Below are 16,292 nucleotides of genomic sequence, written 5' to 3' on the forward strand. Positions count from 1 at the left end.
TTGCTCCACCCTGGAAAGAACATACTGATTGCTTCCCTTGGTCTCTGCTGCCCCCACATGGAGCAGATCTGGAGAACCTGGATGGCTGGATCACACTGGAGTTTCTCTCACTAGTGGCATTCCATCCGCGCCTGTTACCAACTGCGGGCTGCTGCTGAGGTTGCTGCCATCCTCCGCCTGGAGCCCCAGGATGTTCATTCCAGCACCGGTGTCCAAATCGGTACCGGCCTTGAAGGAAGAATTGACAAATGGTCATTGAGACTGTTCGCCTAAGGAGAGAACTTCAACCAGCAAGCCATACAACCCGCAGTCCCAGCAACTTCCATTAACTTTTCCCTCCATTTAGTGCAATCTATTTTATCCTGTAATCTACCTGACCTTCTCACCATCTGGATCTCTGTTCCTACGTGTTTATCTTCTTTTCTTTAATACTGTAATTGTTTTAATTATAGACTAACCTCCCAGATTCTCTGAGTTTGTTCTTATAGTTTTGTTCTGTTCTTGACTCTTCCATCTGTCAATTTAGTTATGGGAGGTGCTGCCACATATGGCAATCTCTGGTGAAAGAATACAACCCTGGTGCACACCTTTCCTAATTTTAAACCATTCAGTGTCCCCTTGTTCTATTCGAACAACTGCCTCTTGGTCTACGTACAGGTTCCTTATGGGAACAATTAAGTGTTCTGGAATACACGTTCCTCAATGTTGTCCACAGTTTGTCATGATCCACACAATCAAAAGCCTTTGCATAGTCAATAAAGTATAGATAAGCACCTTTCTGGTATTCTTTGCTTTCAGCGAAGATCCATCTGAATCAGCAATGATATACCTCATTCCATGTCCTCTTCTGAATCCGGCTTGTACCTCTGGAAGTTCTCTGTCAATGTATGGTTGCAGCTACTTTTGAATTATCTTTAGCATAATATTGCTTGCATGGGATATTAATTATATTATCTGATGATTTCTTCATTATATTGGGTCATCTGTCTTTGGAATGGGCAAAAATATGGATCTCTTCCAGTCAGTTGGCCAGATAGTTTTCTTCCAAATTTTTGGCATAGATAAATGAGTGCCTCCAGTGCTTCATCAATTTGTTGAAAGATTTCAATTTCAATTTCCATCAATTCCTGGTGCCTTGTTGTTTACCAGTGCCTTCAATGCACCGTGGACGTTGTCCTTCAGTTTCATTGGCTCTTACTCATATACTGCCTCTTGAAATGGTTGAACATCAACCATTTCTGTTTGGTACCATGACTCTGTATATTCCTTCCATCTTGTTTTCATGCCTTCTGCATCATTCAATATTTTGCCCATTGTTGTTGTTAAGTGCCATAGCGACCCTGTATAGGGTTTCCAAGGAGCAGATGGTGAGGTTGAATCGTCGGCCTTGAAGTTCAAACAGCTTTGCAGTCCAGTGCATTAACCCACAGTGCCACATCAGGACTCCTATTTTGCCCATAGAATCCTTCAATATTACGAATCAAAGTTTGAATTTTCATTCAGTTCTTTCACTTTGAGGAATGCTGAGTGTGTTCTTTCCTTTTGGTTTTCTAACTCTAGGTCTTTGCACATTTCTTTATAATATTTGACTTTGTCTTCTTGAGCTGCCTTTTAAATTTCCCACTCAGCTCTTTTACCTCTTTATTTACTTTAGCATCTCTATGCTAGAGAGCTAGTTTCACAGTCTTTTCTAACATACACTTTGGTGTTTTTTTTCACTCGTCTTCTCAATGACCTTTTGCTTTCTTCCTGTATGATGCTCTTGATGCCATCCCACAACTCTTCTGCTCATTGGTCTTTAATGTCTAATACATCAAAACTGTTCTTGAGATGATCTCTAATTAAGGTAGGATATGTTCAAGGTCATATTTTGGTTCTTGTGGGCTTGTTTTAATTTTCTTCAACTTCAGCCTGAACTTGCATATGAGCAATTGATGATCTGTTCCACAGTCTGCCTTTGGCCTTGCTTTGGCTATGATATGGAGCTTTTCCACTGTGTCTTTTCATAGATGTAGTCAATTTGATTTCTGTATATTCTATCTGGTGAGGTCCATGTGTATAGTCATCTTTTATGTTATTTTAAAAAGGTATTTGCGATGAATAAGTTATGGATCTTGCAAAATTCTATCATGCAACCTTCAGCATCAATTCTATCACCAAGGCTATATTTTCTAGTTATTGATCTTTCCTCTTTGTTTCCAACCTTTGCATTCCAATTGCCAGTAATAATCAATACATCTTGATTGCTTGCTTGATCAATTTCAGAGTGAAGAAGTTGGTAGAAGTCTTCAATTTCACCTTCACTGGCTTTAGTGGTTGGTGCATCAATTTGAATTATAGTTGTATTAACTGGTCTTTCTTGTATGTGTGTGGATATTAACCTATCACAGACAGTGTTGTACTTCAAGACAGATCTTGATATGTTCTTTTTGATGATGAATACAACACCATTCCTTTTCAATTTGTCATTCCCAGTGTAGTAAATCATGTGATTGTCAGATTCAAAATGACCAATACCAGTCCATTTCAGCTCACTAATGCCTAAGATATCAATGTTTATGCATTCCATTTCATTTTTGAAAATTTCCAACTTATCCTAGATTCATACTTCGTACATTCCATGTTCTGATTATTAGCGGATATTTACAGCTATTTCTCTTCAATTTGAGTTGTGCTCCATCAGCAAGTGAAAGTTCCAAAGGCTTTTTACTCCATTGGCATCATCACGGCCAACTCTGCTTTTAGGAATCAGCTCTTCCCTAGTCACATTTGAATACCTTCCAACCTGATGGCCTCATTTTCCAGTACCATATCTGATAATATTCTACTGCTCTTCATCATGCTTCAATATTCAATATTCTGGTGCTGACAGTGTTCCACTGTTATTCATAATGTTTCAGGGTCTAAATATTCGGAAGTAGTCCATCTCACCTTCTTCCTAGTTTGTCTTTGTCTGGTAGCTCAGTTGAAACCTGTCCACCATGGCTGACCCTGTTGGTATTTAAAATACCCATGGCATAGCTTTCAGTATCATAGCAACATTTAAGCCATTACAGTACGGAAAATCTATGTTGTTGTTGCTAAGTGCCATTGAGTCAGTTCCGACTCATAGTGACCCTGTATAGGGCTTTCTAAATTGTATCATTCTAATTAGTATCATTCCTTCTGCATTTATTCACTTGAATTTGTCCACATAGAAGATACTTCCTTCATCAGTTGTTTTGTTATCTTGAAGTACAGTTTATACAGAAAAGTCAAGCAAAAATTCAAGTATTATATTCCATCAGACCTATGAATTTATTCATAGTAGTCCTCCAAAAGTAGCCAGAGAGTGGTTTGCCTGCTGTTACTTTTGATATGGCCATAAACACACACTTAGTATGCTTCAGTCTCATTGTAGTTTTTTTTTTTTTTAATGCTCATATTAGCCATCTGTGACCAGTGGGCACCCTTTCTAGTTAGTGCTTCTGTCCTTTCTGTATGACTCTACAAGTTTTTTATATCATCTTTATCTTTTGGTCACCTAAGCTGTTTCAGGCTATGTTGCCATACATTTTTTTTTGCTGCAGACCTGAGATCATGTTTTTACATGGATTTCTAAAAGGCCATGTTTTTGTGCTGACAACTTTGAGCATTTATCTGAAAGTTATGGGGAACCAGTTAAAGCAGGAACATAAGTTTAATGACTAGCAGTGCATTTCAAGGTGTTCTTCAGTAGCCTTGTGGGAGTGGGTTAGAATGTGACTGTTCCAGAGAATTGAAAGTATCAGACTTCTGCTGTCATAATAAAAAGAGAGAATTGGTATAACATTTACTAAGAGTCTTCAGAAGGTGATGACTTGTTGATGTGTAATGTTGAAGACAAGGTCAAGACATTGTCTGTTTTATCTTTTTGGCTGAATGGATTTGCTGCTTTTTATCTTTTTGGCTGAATGGATTTGCTGCCTTTCTGAAAGGAAGAACAGGGGCTTGCAAGTGCTTTGGTCAGTATAATTTGGGTTATGTAGAGTTTGATAGATCTGTTGTTGCCTTCTAGATGGAGACACCCAGTAGGCATGAAGATGAACATATAGGAGTGCTTTACGTTAGTGCAAGATCAGCAGATATCTCAGCAGAAGATTCCCCAGTAGTATAAAAAGGGAAAAGAAGAGACTACCAAGGATAGAATTTGGCAGAGGTGGACTGGGATTCCTGAGATCAGGAGTCTAGTGTAGGCTCCACCATGAATTGAAGAGTGGGTTGCAAAAGTCATTCACTTTCCTTGACTTCAGCTTTTCCATCTAAAAAATAAGATTCGCTCCCTGGCTAGCACATGTAAAGAGAAAACAAAAAGCAATTTATTTAATTCAGTTAAGCATGATCCCTATTATGCAGTGGTTTTAATACGTTTTTCTCCAAGTCTCTTGGAGCCATTCCTGTAGTGAAGTGGTCTTTGGGTGAGATTTTCTGATTTTTTACTCTCCAACCTGAACCTTCAACCCAGATTTTCCCTTGTCTCTACCACAGCCAACCCAGTCTGTCAAGCCAATCTGCATGGAAGAGATGCCTGTGAACCACGGTAGTGGACAGTCTGTAGGGTACATACTTTATGAGATTCCCATCTCCACTGGAGGAATCCTCACATCAAGGGATAGTGTTCAAGATCGGGCTCAGGTAGGGAGCTGGTTTCAGTGATACTTCTCAAATAACCCAACTCTGTTACTGAAGTGAATGTCTCAATGACAGTTAAATCTCCTTTATACTTTCAAAATGTTATCCCTGTTTCTTTAGCGAAGTACTTGACATGTATGCCACTGCTACTATGTGTGTCTAAGGTGTGGAAACCCCCATGGGTGAGTGTCCTTATGGAAACTGTTGATGTTTTAAGGAGTCTTAGAAAAAATTTAAGCCTTTGTATTTACAAAGCACATTATAGCTGACTCTGCTCATCTAATTCTGACAGCACTCACTGAACTATTTGTTACAAATGAGGAAATCTCCAAGGCACATTATCAGCGACACTACTATTCTTTCAGGACCTTCCTGTTTCCTCACTCCCACTTTGTCACTGGAGCCAGGGCCCTGATGTGCTGCGGAACACTCTTCTCTAACTTGACCTCTTGCATCTTAGCACCATGCTGCTTTAAATCTACTCTGTGTTGGGAACTCAAGGGAGACAAAGACCTAACAATTTCCTTAGACTTGCCCCTTCATTTGCTTTTTAAGGCACCCTCTTTCCCCTTTTATTATGAGGACCTAATAGTACTTTCCTTCTCTTTGACAGGTGTTTTTGAATGAAAAGTACATAGGAGTCCTAGATCATTCCATTAATCAACTGACCATTCCTTCACAAATCGTACGCAATCTCTTTGCTAATGGACTAATTAGCTTTCATGGTTACCTGGACAATGGGTTCAATTGTAGACATGGCTGACCCTTTTCAATTTCTCCTTGCAGAGAGGCTCAATAGGGACTAGGGGAACTAGGTGGATTTCTGAGGTGCAGTGTCTGTCATCTAGGCGAGAAGATCTCTTTCCCTAGATATTTGCTGTTCATGAAACTCTGGGTTGATTACCAGCCCCAGTAGAATGGCTGGTAAAATGCTCAGTGACTTTTCTTGAGAGGATTGGCCCAGGAGAGGGGGGTGAGCAGATGAAGCACAGGTTTCCCTTGACCACAAGTTGAAGGCTGCAGGTTGCAGGCTCATACTCTGTCTTCATCTTAGTTTTAAGGGGGATCTGGTCAATCTGTAGAATGGTGCCAAGGGGTGCAAACTCTGACTGGTCTGTGTTGGGCAGAGCTATAGGAACTACTGGACTCTAAGTATCCTGGTGGAGAATCAAGGCCGGATCACCAATGGGCAGAATATCAATAAAGAAAGAAAAGGTGGGCTCCCTAAGATCCAGAGGTACCAAATTTCTGCTGCTCTTGCCCTTGACTGAGGACTGTATGGACAGTTATTTGGTTGGAGGAGAGCCAGTGAACATCTACGTGTAGAAACTATGATATTGCCTTACTTTACTGGGAAAGGATGCTGGGGCTCTCTCAAGTGTGTCCTTGAATGTAACTCAGGGCTTTGCAGTTGTTGCACCAGGAGAAAGTTGAAGAAGGAAAAATCTGGAGTCCCCTTTTCTATGATGCTTGATACTTGCTTCTTTGGAGCCCCAGGCCTGCTGTCCTTCCTCTGTTCCCAGTGCTTTCTGAGCCTATAGCCACACGATTCTTTTCCTGTCCCAAGTGCCTGGCCAACCTGTGTCCCTGTGCTGCCTAGATCTGGAAGAAAGTATAGTATCTCCCATGTGCTTATGTGGGAGGTGTAGACACCACCTTAAGAGGTGTGCACTCAGAAAAATCATTGTTTAAGAGTCTGTAGAAATCTGACATGCAGGTGAGGCCAGTAGTGCATCCTACTCCAGGGGAGCCCTGGCCCCAACCATTGTACATCTCATAATCCGCTCACCTTTATTCTTCCTCTCCATCAGGTTTAACTGGGAACATCTATCTTAATAATTCCCCACTAAGAGGATTTAAGATCTTCAGCCTGGAGATGAAGCCTAAATTCATACAAAGGTGGGTGCCCAATGATTGGCCCAATGTGGTACTCAAAGAGGGGTATCACATTTAGGGATGGGAGGACCTCAGAGATCGTCAGCCCTACACTTGGCTTGTAGATATGAATGACTAAACTCTGCTCCCCAAAGAATGACTAACACCCAGACATTAAAGAAATAACTCCAAGTTTCATACTTGTCTAAGGCAAAGTGGTAACTAACATCATTCATTCCACTGCCTGTCTCACATGTTATTTACCCATCATGTACCCTAAAAGTATATGCCTGTGCTTTAGAGAGACCACTGGGTTCTGACAGGGGGAGACTTCCCCTAAAGGTCACAATATGTATTATAAAGAAAGGAACTACCTGTCTACTTGCTGCTTGACTTTTCTCTCAGGGAAATTCCTAACATATGGAAACCAGTCCCAACTCAAGCTTTGGGCCCTGCCTTCTTCCTTGGTTTCCTGAGAATCGGTCACACTCCCAGAGACACCTTCATAAAACTGGAGGTTAGTGAAACTTCTTTCCTGCTTGAGACCCCTTCAAGCTCCCATCCCAAAAGAACCTTTAAGAAAAAACTTCATGGTAAATGAGTCCCAACTTATGTCAGAGCATCTCTCAAGGACCTCAGTTAACCCACAGCCATCTGGGTGGCTGTCCCTTCCTAGGGTTATAATCAGGGTGGGGGAGGGGGGAACTCATCAAGTGAGAGAGACATGGGTTGGCTTTCTAGTGGGGATAGTGGTAGAGCAACTGCACAGAGACTTTATTGGAAGTGATCCACCAGGCATACTTCAAAGAGTTGAGGCCCTTAATTCCTTACTGAATTGAATAGCTAGCCTGTGGTGTCGATGTTGTCTTTGAGATTGCAAGACACACCTGGAATTTTTCAACTCTAGCTATTTTGGGGGATTAATATGCTTTGATGAAGCTGGGATGGTAAAGGGAAAATTCTTCCTCTGGTTTGTGACAGATGTAGGGAGATGAGTGAGAAGTCAGTGCTCTCTTTCCTGAGGTCAGTGGCTGAGCCAGCCCCAGACTGGGGGCAGCAAGTATAACTTTCCAATCTAGGACCTTTGCTGTTATAAGAGTGTGTGAGCCCTGATGAATCTTGCCTGTTGTTGTTGTTGTGAAGTGCCATCGAGTTGGTTCCGACCCATAGCGACCCTGTATAGGGTTTCTGAGGAGCAGCTGGTGAGCTTGAACCACTGACCTTGCAGTTCAAACGGCTTTGCAGTTGGGCACATTAATCCACAGCACCACCTATAATTTGGTGTGTCTGTGGTGTGTGATGTATGTGTGTGTCACCTTTAATGTCATTTCCTGTAGAATTCAGATTCTCAATCTTCCATTCCAATTTTTTCCAGGGCTGGACAAAAGGAGTAATTTTCATCAATGGACAAAACCTAGGACGCTACTGGAAGTTAGGTCCCCAGGAAACTTTTTATCTTCCTGGACCTTGGCTTCATCCAGGAAAAAACGAGGTGAAATGACCACCTTCTGTAGCCTCCCATTCCACTTCTTTTGGATACAGCTTTACTTTCAAAGGCAAAACATAAACCTTATTGCATTCCCATTTCCTCCTGTTAGATCATCGTGTTTGAGGAATCAAAAGCTGGCCCTAACATCAAGTTCACAGACATATCTCAACTAGGTATGGCACTGTTGTTGTTGTTGTTAAGTGCTGTTGAATTGGTTCCCACCCATAGCGACGCTGTATAAGGTTTCCAATAATCGACTGGTGGGTTTGAACCTCTGACTTTGTGGCCCAAACTGACCTTGTAGTCCAGTGCATTAACTTGCAGTGCCACACCAGAACTGTAAGTATGGCATTATAAAGGGTAATTTACAGCATCTGGGACAGTCTTTTTGAATCTTTTGCAAGTTTTGTCGATTCTTTCCTGCTGGAATCTGCCCCTCCATCCCAGGAGTGGGCATGTGACTCACAAGGGGCCTATTGGTGTTTTTTTTTCAGGATATTGAATCTTGAGTAGAATTCCAGAATGTAGAAAATCAATTGAACTGAATCATGTCAGCCTTGCGCCTAGAGTAACCTGCCTTTCAGTCTCAACACCATCGCTGCTGAAACTGTCCTTCTGCTCATCTGAAGGCCTGCTTACAGTTGGTCATCACCTCCTAACCTGCCAGGACATTCTTCTTTTGGCTAAAATTACCCAATCTCTTTCTGATGTTTATAATGTGCAATGTTTGTCATATTGCTACAGTAAAAGCTATTTGATCATCAAATAAAATGTTGATCAAGTGAGAAGCTCAGAATGCTTACCTCCACAAATATAAACCAAAGCAAACATGATTTTTATAAGAAATAAAATACAATGTAATTCATACATACCATGTTTTCTGTGTAGAAAGAAGTGTTTTCCTTTTCATATAAAATACTCTTTTCATACTCATGTCAAGCCCTGCAATGGCGGTAGAAGAACAGGCTGAGATGGTGTGAAACAAGGAAGCATTTACTCATTTTGTATACACAGGTTCATAAGAGCAATGGCAGGGCTGAGCCTGTCTTCTACTCAGGGAGAGTTTGCAGGTTTCATTGACTTCTTCAATGCATAAATCAAATTCATTTCCACATAATCTGACCTTTGCTATACAACTCTTTTTTGAACTCCTTCTGGTACTTTCCCCTAAGAGGCTAAGGGAAGCCAACTAGATTACTTGCTTTCTGTCTCTAATTATGGTGTATTTTACATCATCTGTTTTTTCTCATTGTGGTTGTATTGTGACAGGGGCTTTGTTGCTAAACTAACCAGAGAATTGTTCAGTTGCTGCTGTATTTTCTGCTCCATATGGTAAAACTCTAGTCTCAATAATAATTCTGCTATCTTTCCTCCCGATAAATTCGCTGCTTTATAAGTTTGGATCAATTTATTAGTTTTAGCTGGATTTATTAATGTAACTCATTTTATTTCTTACCATTTTAACACCCCTCGCCAACACGATAACTTTACTTTATGATCAGTGATGTCCACTCATTAGTTTTCCTATGTTCACGTAAGTCTTTCCACCATCATTAAAGACACTTTTCGTATCATATGTCTTTGGCATCCACAACATCAGTGGCCAGCACCTTTGCCTTACTTGAGCTTTCCATGACTAAGACACTTCCTGGCTTTTATCACCCAGAATGGCTCCATTTGTGAAGTATCATTATATTTGCATATTCATTGCCAAGTAACTGCAGCTTATCCTTCCAGTTAGAATCTACTCCTATTATAGTGCCATTCTTCATATACCTAAAAAAGCCTTGTTTTACTTGTTACATTTACTGCCCAACATTCTGTACCCTGTGACTGCATTTTCTTCCCTTGTCATCATCATGTCCATCATAGTCCATCACTTTAGACCTCTTATTAGTTCCTTCAAAACTAAAAGATAATAGAAGTTTTCAATGGCCTTTTGAATCCCCTTATACTTCATTACTTTTTATGGCCAAATGATATTACATTGCATGAACATTTTATTTATCCATTCATTAATGGATAGATTTTTTTTTCCTGATCTAATAAGAAATAATGTTGCTATGAGCATTAATATTCAATCCCTGGTACACATTCCTTTTAACTTGATAATACACAGCCACCACCTTCATTATAGATTGATAAAGCATACGCCTAGGAATGGAATTTCTAGGCTGTGGCACTGTAGGATAATCACTGGACTGCTAACCACAAGGTTGGTGGTTTAAGTGTACCAGATTCTCCTTGGAAACTCTATACAGGGTCACTATGAGTTGGAACTTACTCAATGGCACTTAACAACAACAACAATTTAATTGGTGTACTGGTATAACGCTGAAGGATAAACACTAAACCACAAGGTCAGTTTAAACTGTTAAGGTCAGTAGTTCAAACTCAGCCACTCCTCGGAAATCCTGTACAGGGTATCTGTGAGATGGAGCTGAGTCAGCAGCACTAAACAATGGTACAATGGCAGCTGTGGCGTGGTGGCATTGTAGTGAACAGGAAAAGGTAAAAACATTCACTGCCTTCTCCCCTGGGAGACAAGCTGGAATGTTAATCAGGTTACTCAGTGGGACCAATCTTCTCATTTCCTCCCTGTCCTCAAACAGATCCAAAACCTAGCTCCTCCCCTTTTCTATCCCTGTATAAGCCTGTATTAAATTTACACTTGGTGCTCTGAATCTGGAGTAGTTAGATCCTCTGAGCCAACCGGTTTAATAAAATCTGAAACTCTGCTTCACCTCTCCGAGTGGCCTTGGTTTCTTCGGCGATGGATCTAAAGCTGTTATAACACTCTCAGGTCTAAAACTGCTGTAACATATTCCGATCGAGAATTACTGTAACATTTGGTTCCCTCACCTGGAAACCGCCCCTTGAGCCATCGGCTCGCAGTTAGGGAGTAGCTGAGGGCGAGCTCCCCTTGGTGGACAAGATGGCGTGCTACCGCCTCATTTGACAAATCCTCCTCCTCTGAGTTGGGGCAGCCAGCCACAGCACCTATCTCTCCTGACCGGACTCAAAAGGAGAGGTTGAACCAGAGAACTGGCCAGGACTTCTGGAACAGGTAAGGCCTTGGGGCTCGGGTTAAACCCCCTCAGGCCTGTCCCTGTGGACAGAAGGGAAACTTGATCACTTTCCAAGGTTTCACCTAGAGGCCTCAGTCAGGGATTTCCCCTAAAGGGGATGGAACAGCCATAAACTCTGTGTGATTGGTTGAGTGTGAGTATGACTGTAGCCAAAGCATGGTTTGGGAAGCCTGGTCTGTGTGGTTTCACGGCTCCGGCTACAGAATCTGAGAGGGCCCTAATCTGCTGTTCCATGACGATGACGTCAGACGCGTCTGAGTTCCTGAGAGGGTTGAGGCCAGGCGGACAACTGAGTGAATCCCTCCCTTGTCTCTCACGACCCGATCAAGGGCACTACATACCCTTAGGTGCTATAGGAAATCTCATAGTGAGCCAACAGTCTTAGAATGTATGTTAATGAATTTTAAAAAGGGAGGTCTTGTGTGCAGGAATGTGTGGTGACAGTGAGAGTGTCTGGCCCCGGGCTGGTGGAGAACCTCATATGGTTTAGGGAGACGGTCCTCACTACTAGCATGGCGTGGACTCCTGGTTCGAAACGCTCCAAAACTAAGAGATGTTTAAAAATCCTAGCAAGAGGAACAGCAATGTCTGGATGCAATGTCTGTTGTGAACGTATTGCCGTGGGAGGTGGGAGGCCTGCTGGCTGCCTGGACAGGTGAGCCCAGGAGCACGGTAACCGAACACTCCAAGCAGCGTTGCCAAGAATCTTTTCTTGGGAGTCTTTGGCCCTGTGTCTCCTGCACTCACTGTCACCTTCACTTTTGAGATCCTCTTGATTTATTCTGGTCGTGCATATTGGGACATGGTAGGCAGGAAGTAATTTCCTAAAAGTTTCCCTTCTGTTTCTGTTAAGGTTAACCTGTGTATCTGAAAAACGGGAGCACAGGCTTCAATCCCAAAGAAAAGCACTGTAAGGTGTAATTCTGTCTGACTGGTTTCTGTATGGGTACCCTCCTATGACATCAAAGGAAATGGTGTTTCACTGTAATACAGCTTAACCAATGTACGATCTAGATGATGGAAAAATAACCTTTGAATGGATCCTTAAATTATGATAACATTTTACAGCTTGAATTATTCAACCACTGTGTCAGATTGTCTATTTGTTTGTAAAAGTATTTTTTGTCCTGTATTTATGTTTAAGAAACTGAAGACAACCTGGAATTCCAAGAGTATGTAATTTATATCGCATATATGTACTACAATGCATTTATACTGCTAATATAAAAGCCATGCAGAGGAAAAATGAATACAGATGAGAGTTAGGTGAAAACAGAGTTCTAAGCAGGACTGTATGTGAATATACCAAGAGATGGATGGTTATTTTTTCATGAAATATAGCTTTTGATTGCAGCATTGTCTTGTTACAACTCCTGGTGCACCAGCAGCTGCCATTAGGAAAAAATATAGCCTGACCTAGTGAACCGGCTTGGCCACATTCAGCCGCGGAGGAAAGCAGTTTGGAAGTGATTTCTCTATACCATACCCTTCAAGGGACCCATTTTGGTAGAGGGCTACTCAGAACAGAGGCAAGGCAATGCCCCCTTCTGCAGATGCCCACACAATTGAATATGGAAGGGCAAGCTGCAGGATATTACTGGGCACATGCTTCTTTCTCTCCTTTGGTTGGATTTGTTAAATAGGAAAAATTCAAATACTTCCTAGTGAGATGTTGTTGGGTGCCCGCCGGGTTGGTTCTGACTCATGGTGACCCTGTGTGGGGTTTCCAGAGAGCGACTGGTGGGCTTGAACCACTGACCTTTTGGTTCTGACAGACTTGGTGGTCCAGAGCATTGACCCACAGTGCCACACCAGGATGACCCTATCAAAATAACAAATTTAATAACCACTATTTTTGCTACCAATCATCCTGATTGGGCAGATATTCAGGCTCTGTTGACAATGCTCCTGACCAGCAATGAAAAAGGCTGGTCTGAGATAAGGCATGGGACGAAACAGCACGCATCCATGGAGAAAAACCTAAATGGGACCTTTGCCCCCAGTAAGGCAATTCCTCTAGCTGACACAAACTGAAACCTAAATGGGCCTGCCACGACTGGAGCACTATAAAAGGTACATTCTCAGTGGTCTGAAAAAGGGAGTTCCTAAACAAAAGAACTTAAACATTTAAAAAAATTTTTTTTAATTTAAAAAGTTTTGAAAAATTAATATCTTTTGATACCTCCTCCATCTTCAAACAGGTCCGAAACCAAGCCCCTCCCCATTTCTATCCCTATATTGTTGTTGTTGTTATGTGCCGTGGAGTCATTTCCCACTCATAGTGTCCCTGTACAGGGTTTCCGAGGCTGTAAATCTTTACAAGAGCAGAAAAACCTCATCTTTCTCCCACGGAACAACTGGTAGTTTTGAACTGCTGACCTTGCAGTTTACAGATCGATTTGTAACCACTATGCTACCAGAGCTCCCTATATAAGCCTGCATTAAACCTACACTTGGGGCTCAGAATCTGGAGAAGTTAGCTCCTCTGAGCCAGCTGACTAAACAAAATCTGAAACTCTGCTTCACCTCTCCGAGTGGCCTCGGTTTCTTCAACGATGGATCTAAAGCTGCTGTAACATATTGAGATTGAAAACTGCTGTAACAGTAGGATAAGCACATGACAGCTAACCAAAAGATTGGCAGTTCAAGTCCACCAGCCACTCCTTGAAAAACCTTATACAGGGTTGCTATGAGTCAGAACTGACTCCATGGCATTTAACTACAACAACAATGGCAGCTTTACCTCTAGTATTTTGAGAACCAGATATAGTAAGTTTTAAAATCAGGAAGCCTTCACAAATCTAGCCCTTCTTTTACTTCATGGCTCATTTGACTAATCTGTTTTATCTCCCAATAATTACTTCATCATACAAAGCAAGCTAAAACTAAATCCATTGCCATCAAGTTATTTCTGACTCATAGTGGTTCTACAGGACAGAGTAGAGTTACCCCAAATTGTTTCCAAGACTAATCTTTACAGACGCAGACTGCTATATCTTTCTCTCATGAAGCAGCTGGTGGATTCAAACAGCTAACCTTTTTGCTAGCAGCGGATTGCTTAACAACTGTTCTATTTGCTACATAAGACTTACCATGGTCTTTAATTATTGTTTACTTAGTGTATGCTGCTTTTACTGGATTGTAAACTACATGACCTCTTTAAAGTGTTCGAGGGCAAAGATGTTAGTCTGAGGAATAAGGTGTGCCTGACTCAAGCCATGGTATTTCCAATAACCTCATATGCATGTAAAAATTGGACAATGAATAAAGAAGACTGCAGAAGAGTTGATGCATTTGAGTTATGGTATTGGAAGAGAATATTAAAAGTACCATAGATTGCCAAAAGAGCAAACACATCTATGCTGAACAAAGTACAGCCAGAATGATCCTTAAAAGCCAAGATGGCCAGACTTAGTCTCTTATATTTTGGACATATTATTAGGAGGGACCAGTCCCTGGAGAAGGACATCATGCTTGGTAAAGTGGAGGGCCAGCGAAAAAGAGGAAGACCCCCCAACAAAGTGGGTTGGCACAGTGGCAGCAGCAATGGGCTCAAGCATAGCAACAATTGTGAGTTTGATTCAGGACCGGGCAATGCTTTGTTCTGTTGTGCATAAGGTCACTATGAATCTGTAATGACTCAACATCACCTAATAACAACAACAAACTCCATGAGATCAGGAACCATAGCTGTACATGTTCACCACTGTATCCCTCCTTCACTAGGTTTTTCATGGTTTTTGTTATATTGTAGGTTCTCAACAAATACTTATAGAAAGTCTGCCTTCATTCCCCGCTTCCTTACCATCACTGCACTGAGAAAACTCCATCATCTGTCTTCTTGTTGTTGTTAAGTGCCATTGAGTCGATTCTGACTCATAGTGACCCTATATAGGGTTTCCAAGGAGCAATGGGAGGGTTTGAACTGCTGACCTTGTGGTTCAAAGTCCATTGCTGATCCTATAGTGCCGCACCAGAAGTCCATATCATCTGTCTTATTGACCTATATTCATAGTACTGTACAACACAGCTTCTTTTTCTTTTCTCTGTGTTACCGACTCAGCAAGAATTTCATCTAATGCATGTCAGCAGTGAGGTTAGGATGTAGCTCAGGTATCCTGGGAGGAATAGGGATGCATCTTCTCTCAATAATCTGCATGATAAGTCTAGCTCTAGTTCTTTGAATAGCATTTATTTTAGCCACATAAGCACTTATGATATGTTTGAGTGTCTTAATGCTCAGGTTTCTTTTAGATATATTTCTATTTTAAGACCAAAATAATAAGTTAACTTGTAAAATCTAAACCATTAAAAGGGGCTCTTTTCTTTTCTTCTTTTCCTTCTTCCTTCTACATTATTTCCTACACAGTTTTTACAGAAACAGAAGTTCAGAAAGTTCAATATAAAGCAAAACATAAGCAGAGACCAAATCTCTTATATTTGTGGGGTATGAGTTTCAGGCATTTCAACATTGGCTATCTGTCTTGGATTCTTTGTCAAAAAAAATTCTCCTTGGTGTAATAAAAAAGCCAAAACTCTAATATAAATGTAGCTATCAACATACCTGTGAGTTGCCACTTCCTAACCATTTCTTGGGAGTTTCTAATGTTACATCTTGGGGAGCAGTAGGGAATATCAAGCATTAATTATATATCTATTGAAGGCTATGATCAGGTGGTCATTTATTTTGAAATTGCAGCAAAAGCAAACTTCTTCCCTCTCTCAGTATTTTCTTTTTTAAGTTTTTATTGTGAATTGACAATACAGAAATGGCTACAATCATACATTGACAGAGAACTTCCAGAGGTTCAGACTGGATTCAGAAGAGGACGTGGAACGAGAGATATCATTGCTGATGTCTGGTGGACCTTGGCTGAAAGCAGAGAATATCAGAAAGATGTTTACCTATGCTTTATTGACTATGCAAAGGCTTCGATTGTGTGGATCATGACAAACTATGGACAACATTGAGAAGCATGAGTATTCCAGAACACTTAATTGTACTTCTGAGGAATCTGTACTTGGACCAAGAAGCAGTTGTTCGAACAGAGCATGGGAACATTGAATGTTTTAAAATTGGGAAAGGTGTGAGACAAGGTTGTGTTCTTTCACCATACTTATTCGACCTGTATGCTGAGCAAATAATCTGAGAAGCTGGGTTCTATGAAGAAAAACGTGGCGTCAGGATT

General features: G+C 41.3%; 1 protein-coding gene across 1 annotated transcript in view; it reads left to right on the top strand.

Moving 5' to 3' along the window:
- The window catches only part of LOC102813864 (beta-galactosidase-1-like protein 2-like), a 110,026-nt gene that overhangs the window by 56,527 nt on the left and 37,207 nt on the right, over positions 1–16,292 (top strand). Inside the window, exons 13-19 of the mRNA XM_006871016.1 lie at positions 4,507–4,653; positions 5,264–5,335; positions 5,778–5,865; positions 6,462–6,549; positions 6,931–7,042; positions 7,901–8,017; positions 8,124–8,187. Of these exons, the coding sequence (XP_006871078.1) occupies positions 4,507–4,653; positions 5,264–5,335; positions 5,778–5,865; positions 6,462–6,549; positions 6,931–7,042; positions 7,901–8,017; positions 8,124–8,187 (688 nt within the window). The remainder of the gene's footprint in view (positions 1–4,506; positions 4,654–5,263; positions 5,336–5,777; positions 5,866–6,461; positions 6,550–6,930; positions 7,043–7,900; positions 8,018–8,123; positions 8,188–16,292) is intronic.

Source organism: Chrysochloris asiatica, unplaced genomic scaffold (assembly GCF_000296735.1).
Source record: "Chrysochloris asiatica unplaced genomic scaffold, ChrAsi1.0 scaffold00158, whole genome shotgun sequence".
Classification (NCBI taxonomy): domain Eukaryota; kingdom Metazoa; phylum Chordata; class Mammalia; order Afrosoricida; family Chrysochloridae; genus Chrysochloris; species Chrysochloris asiatica.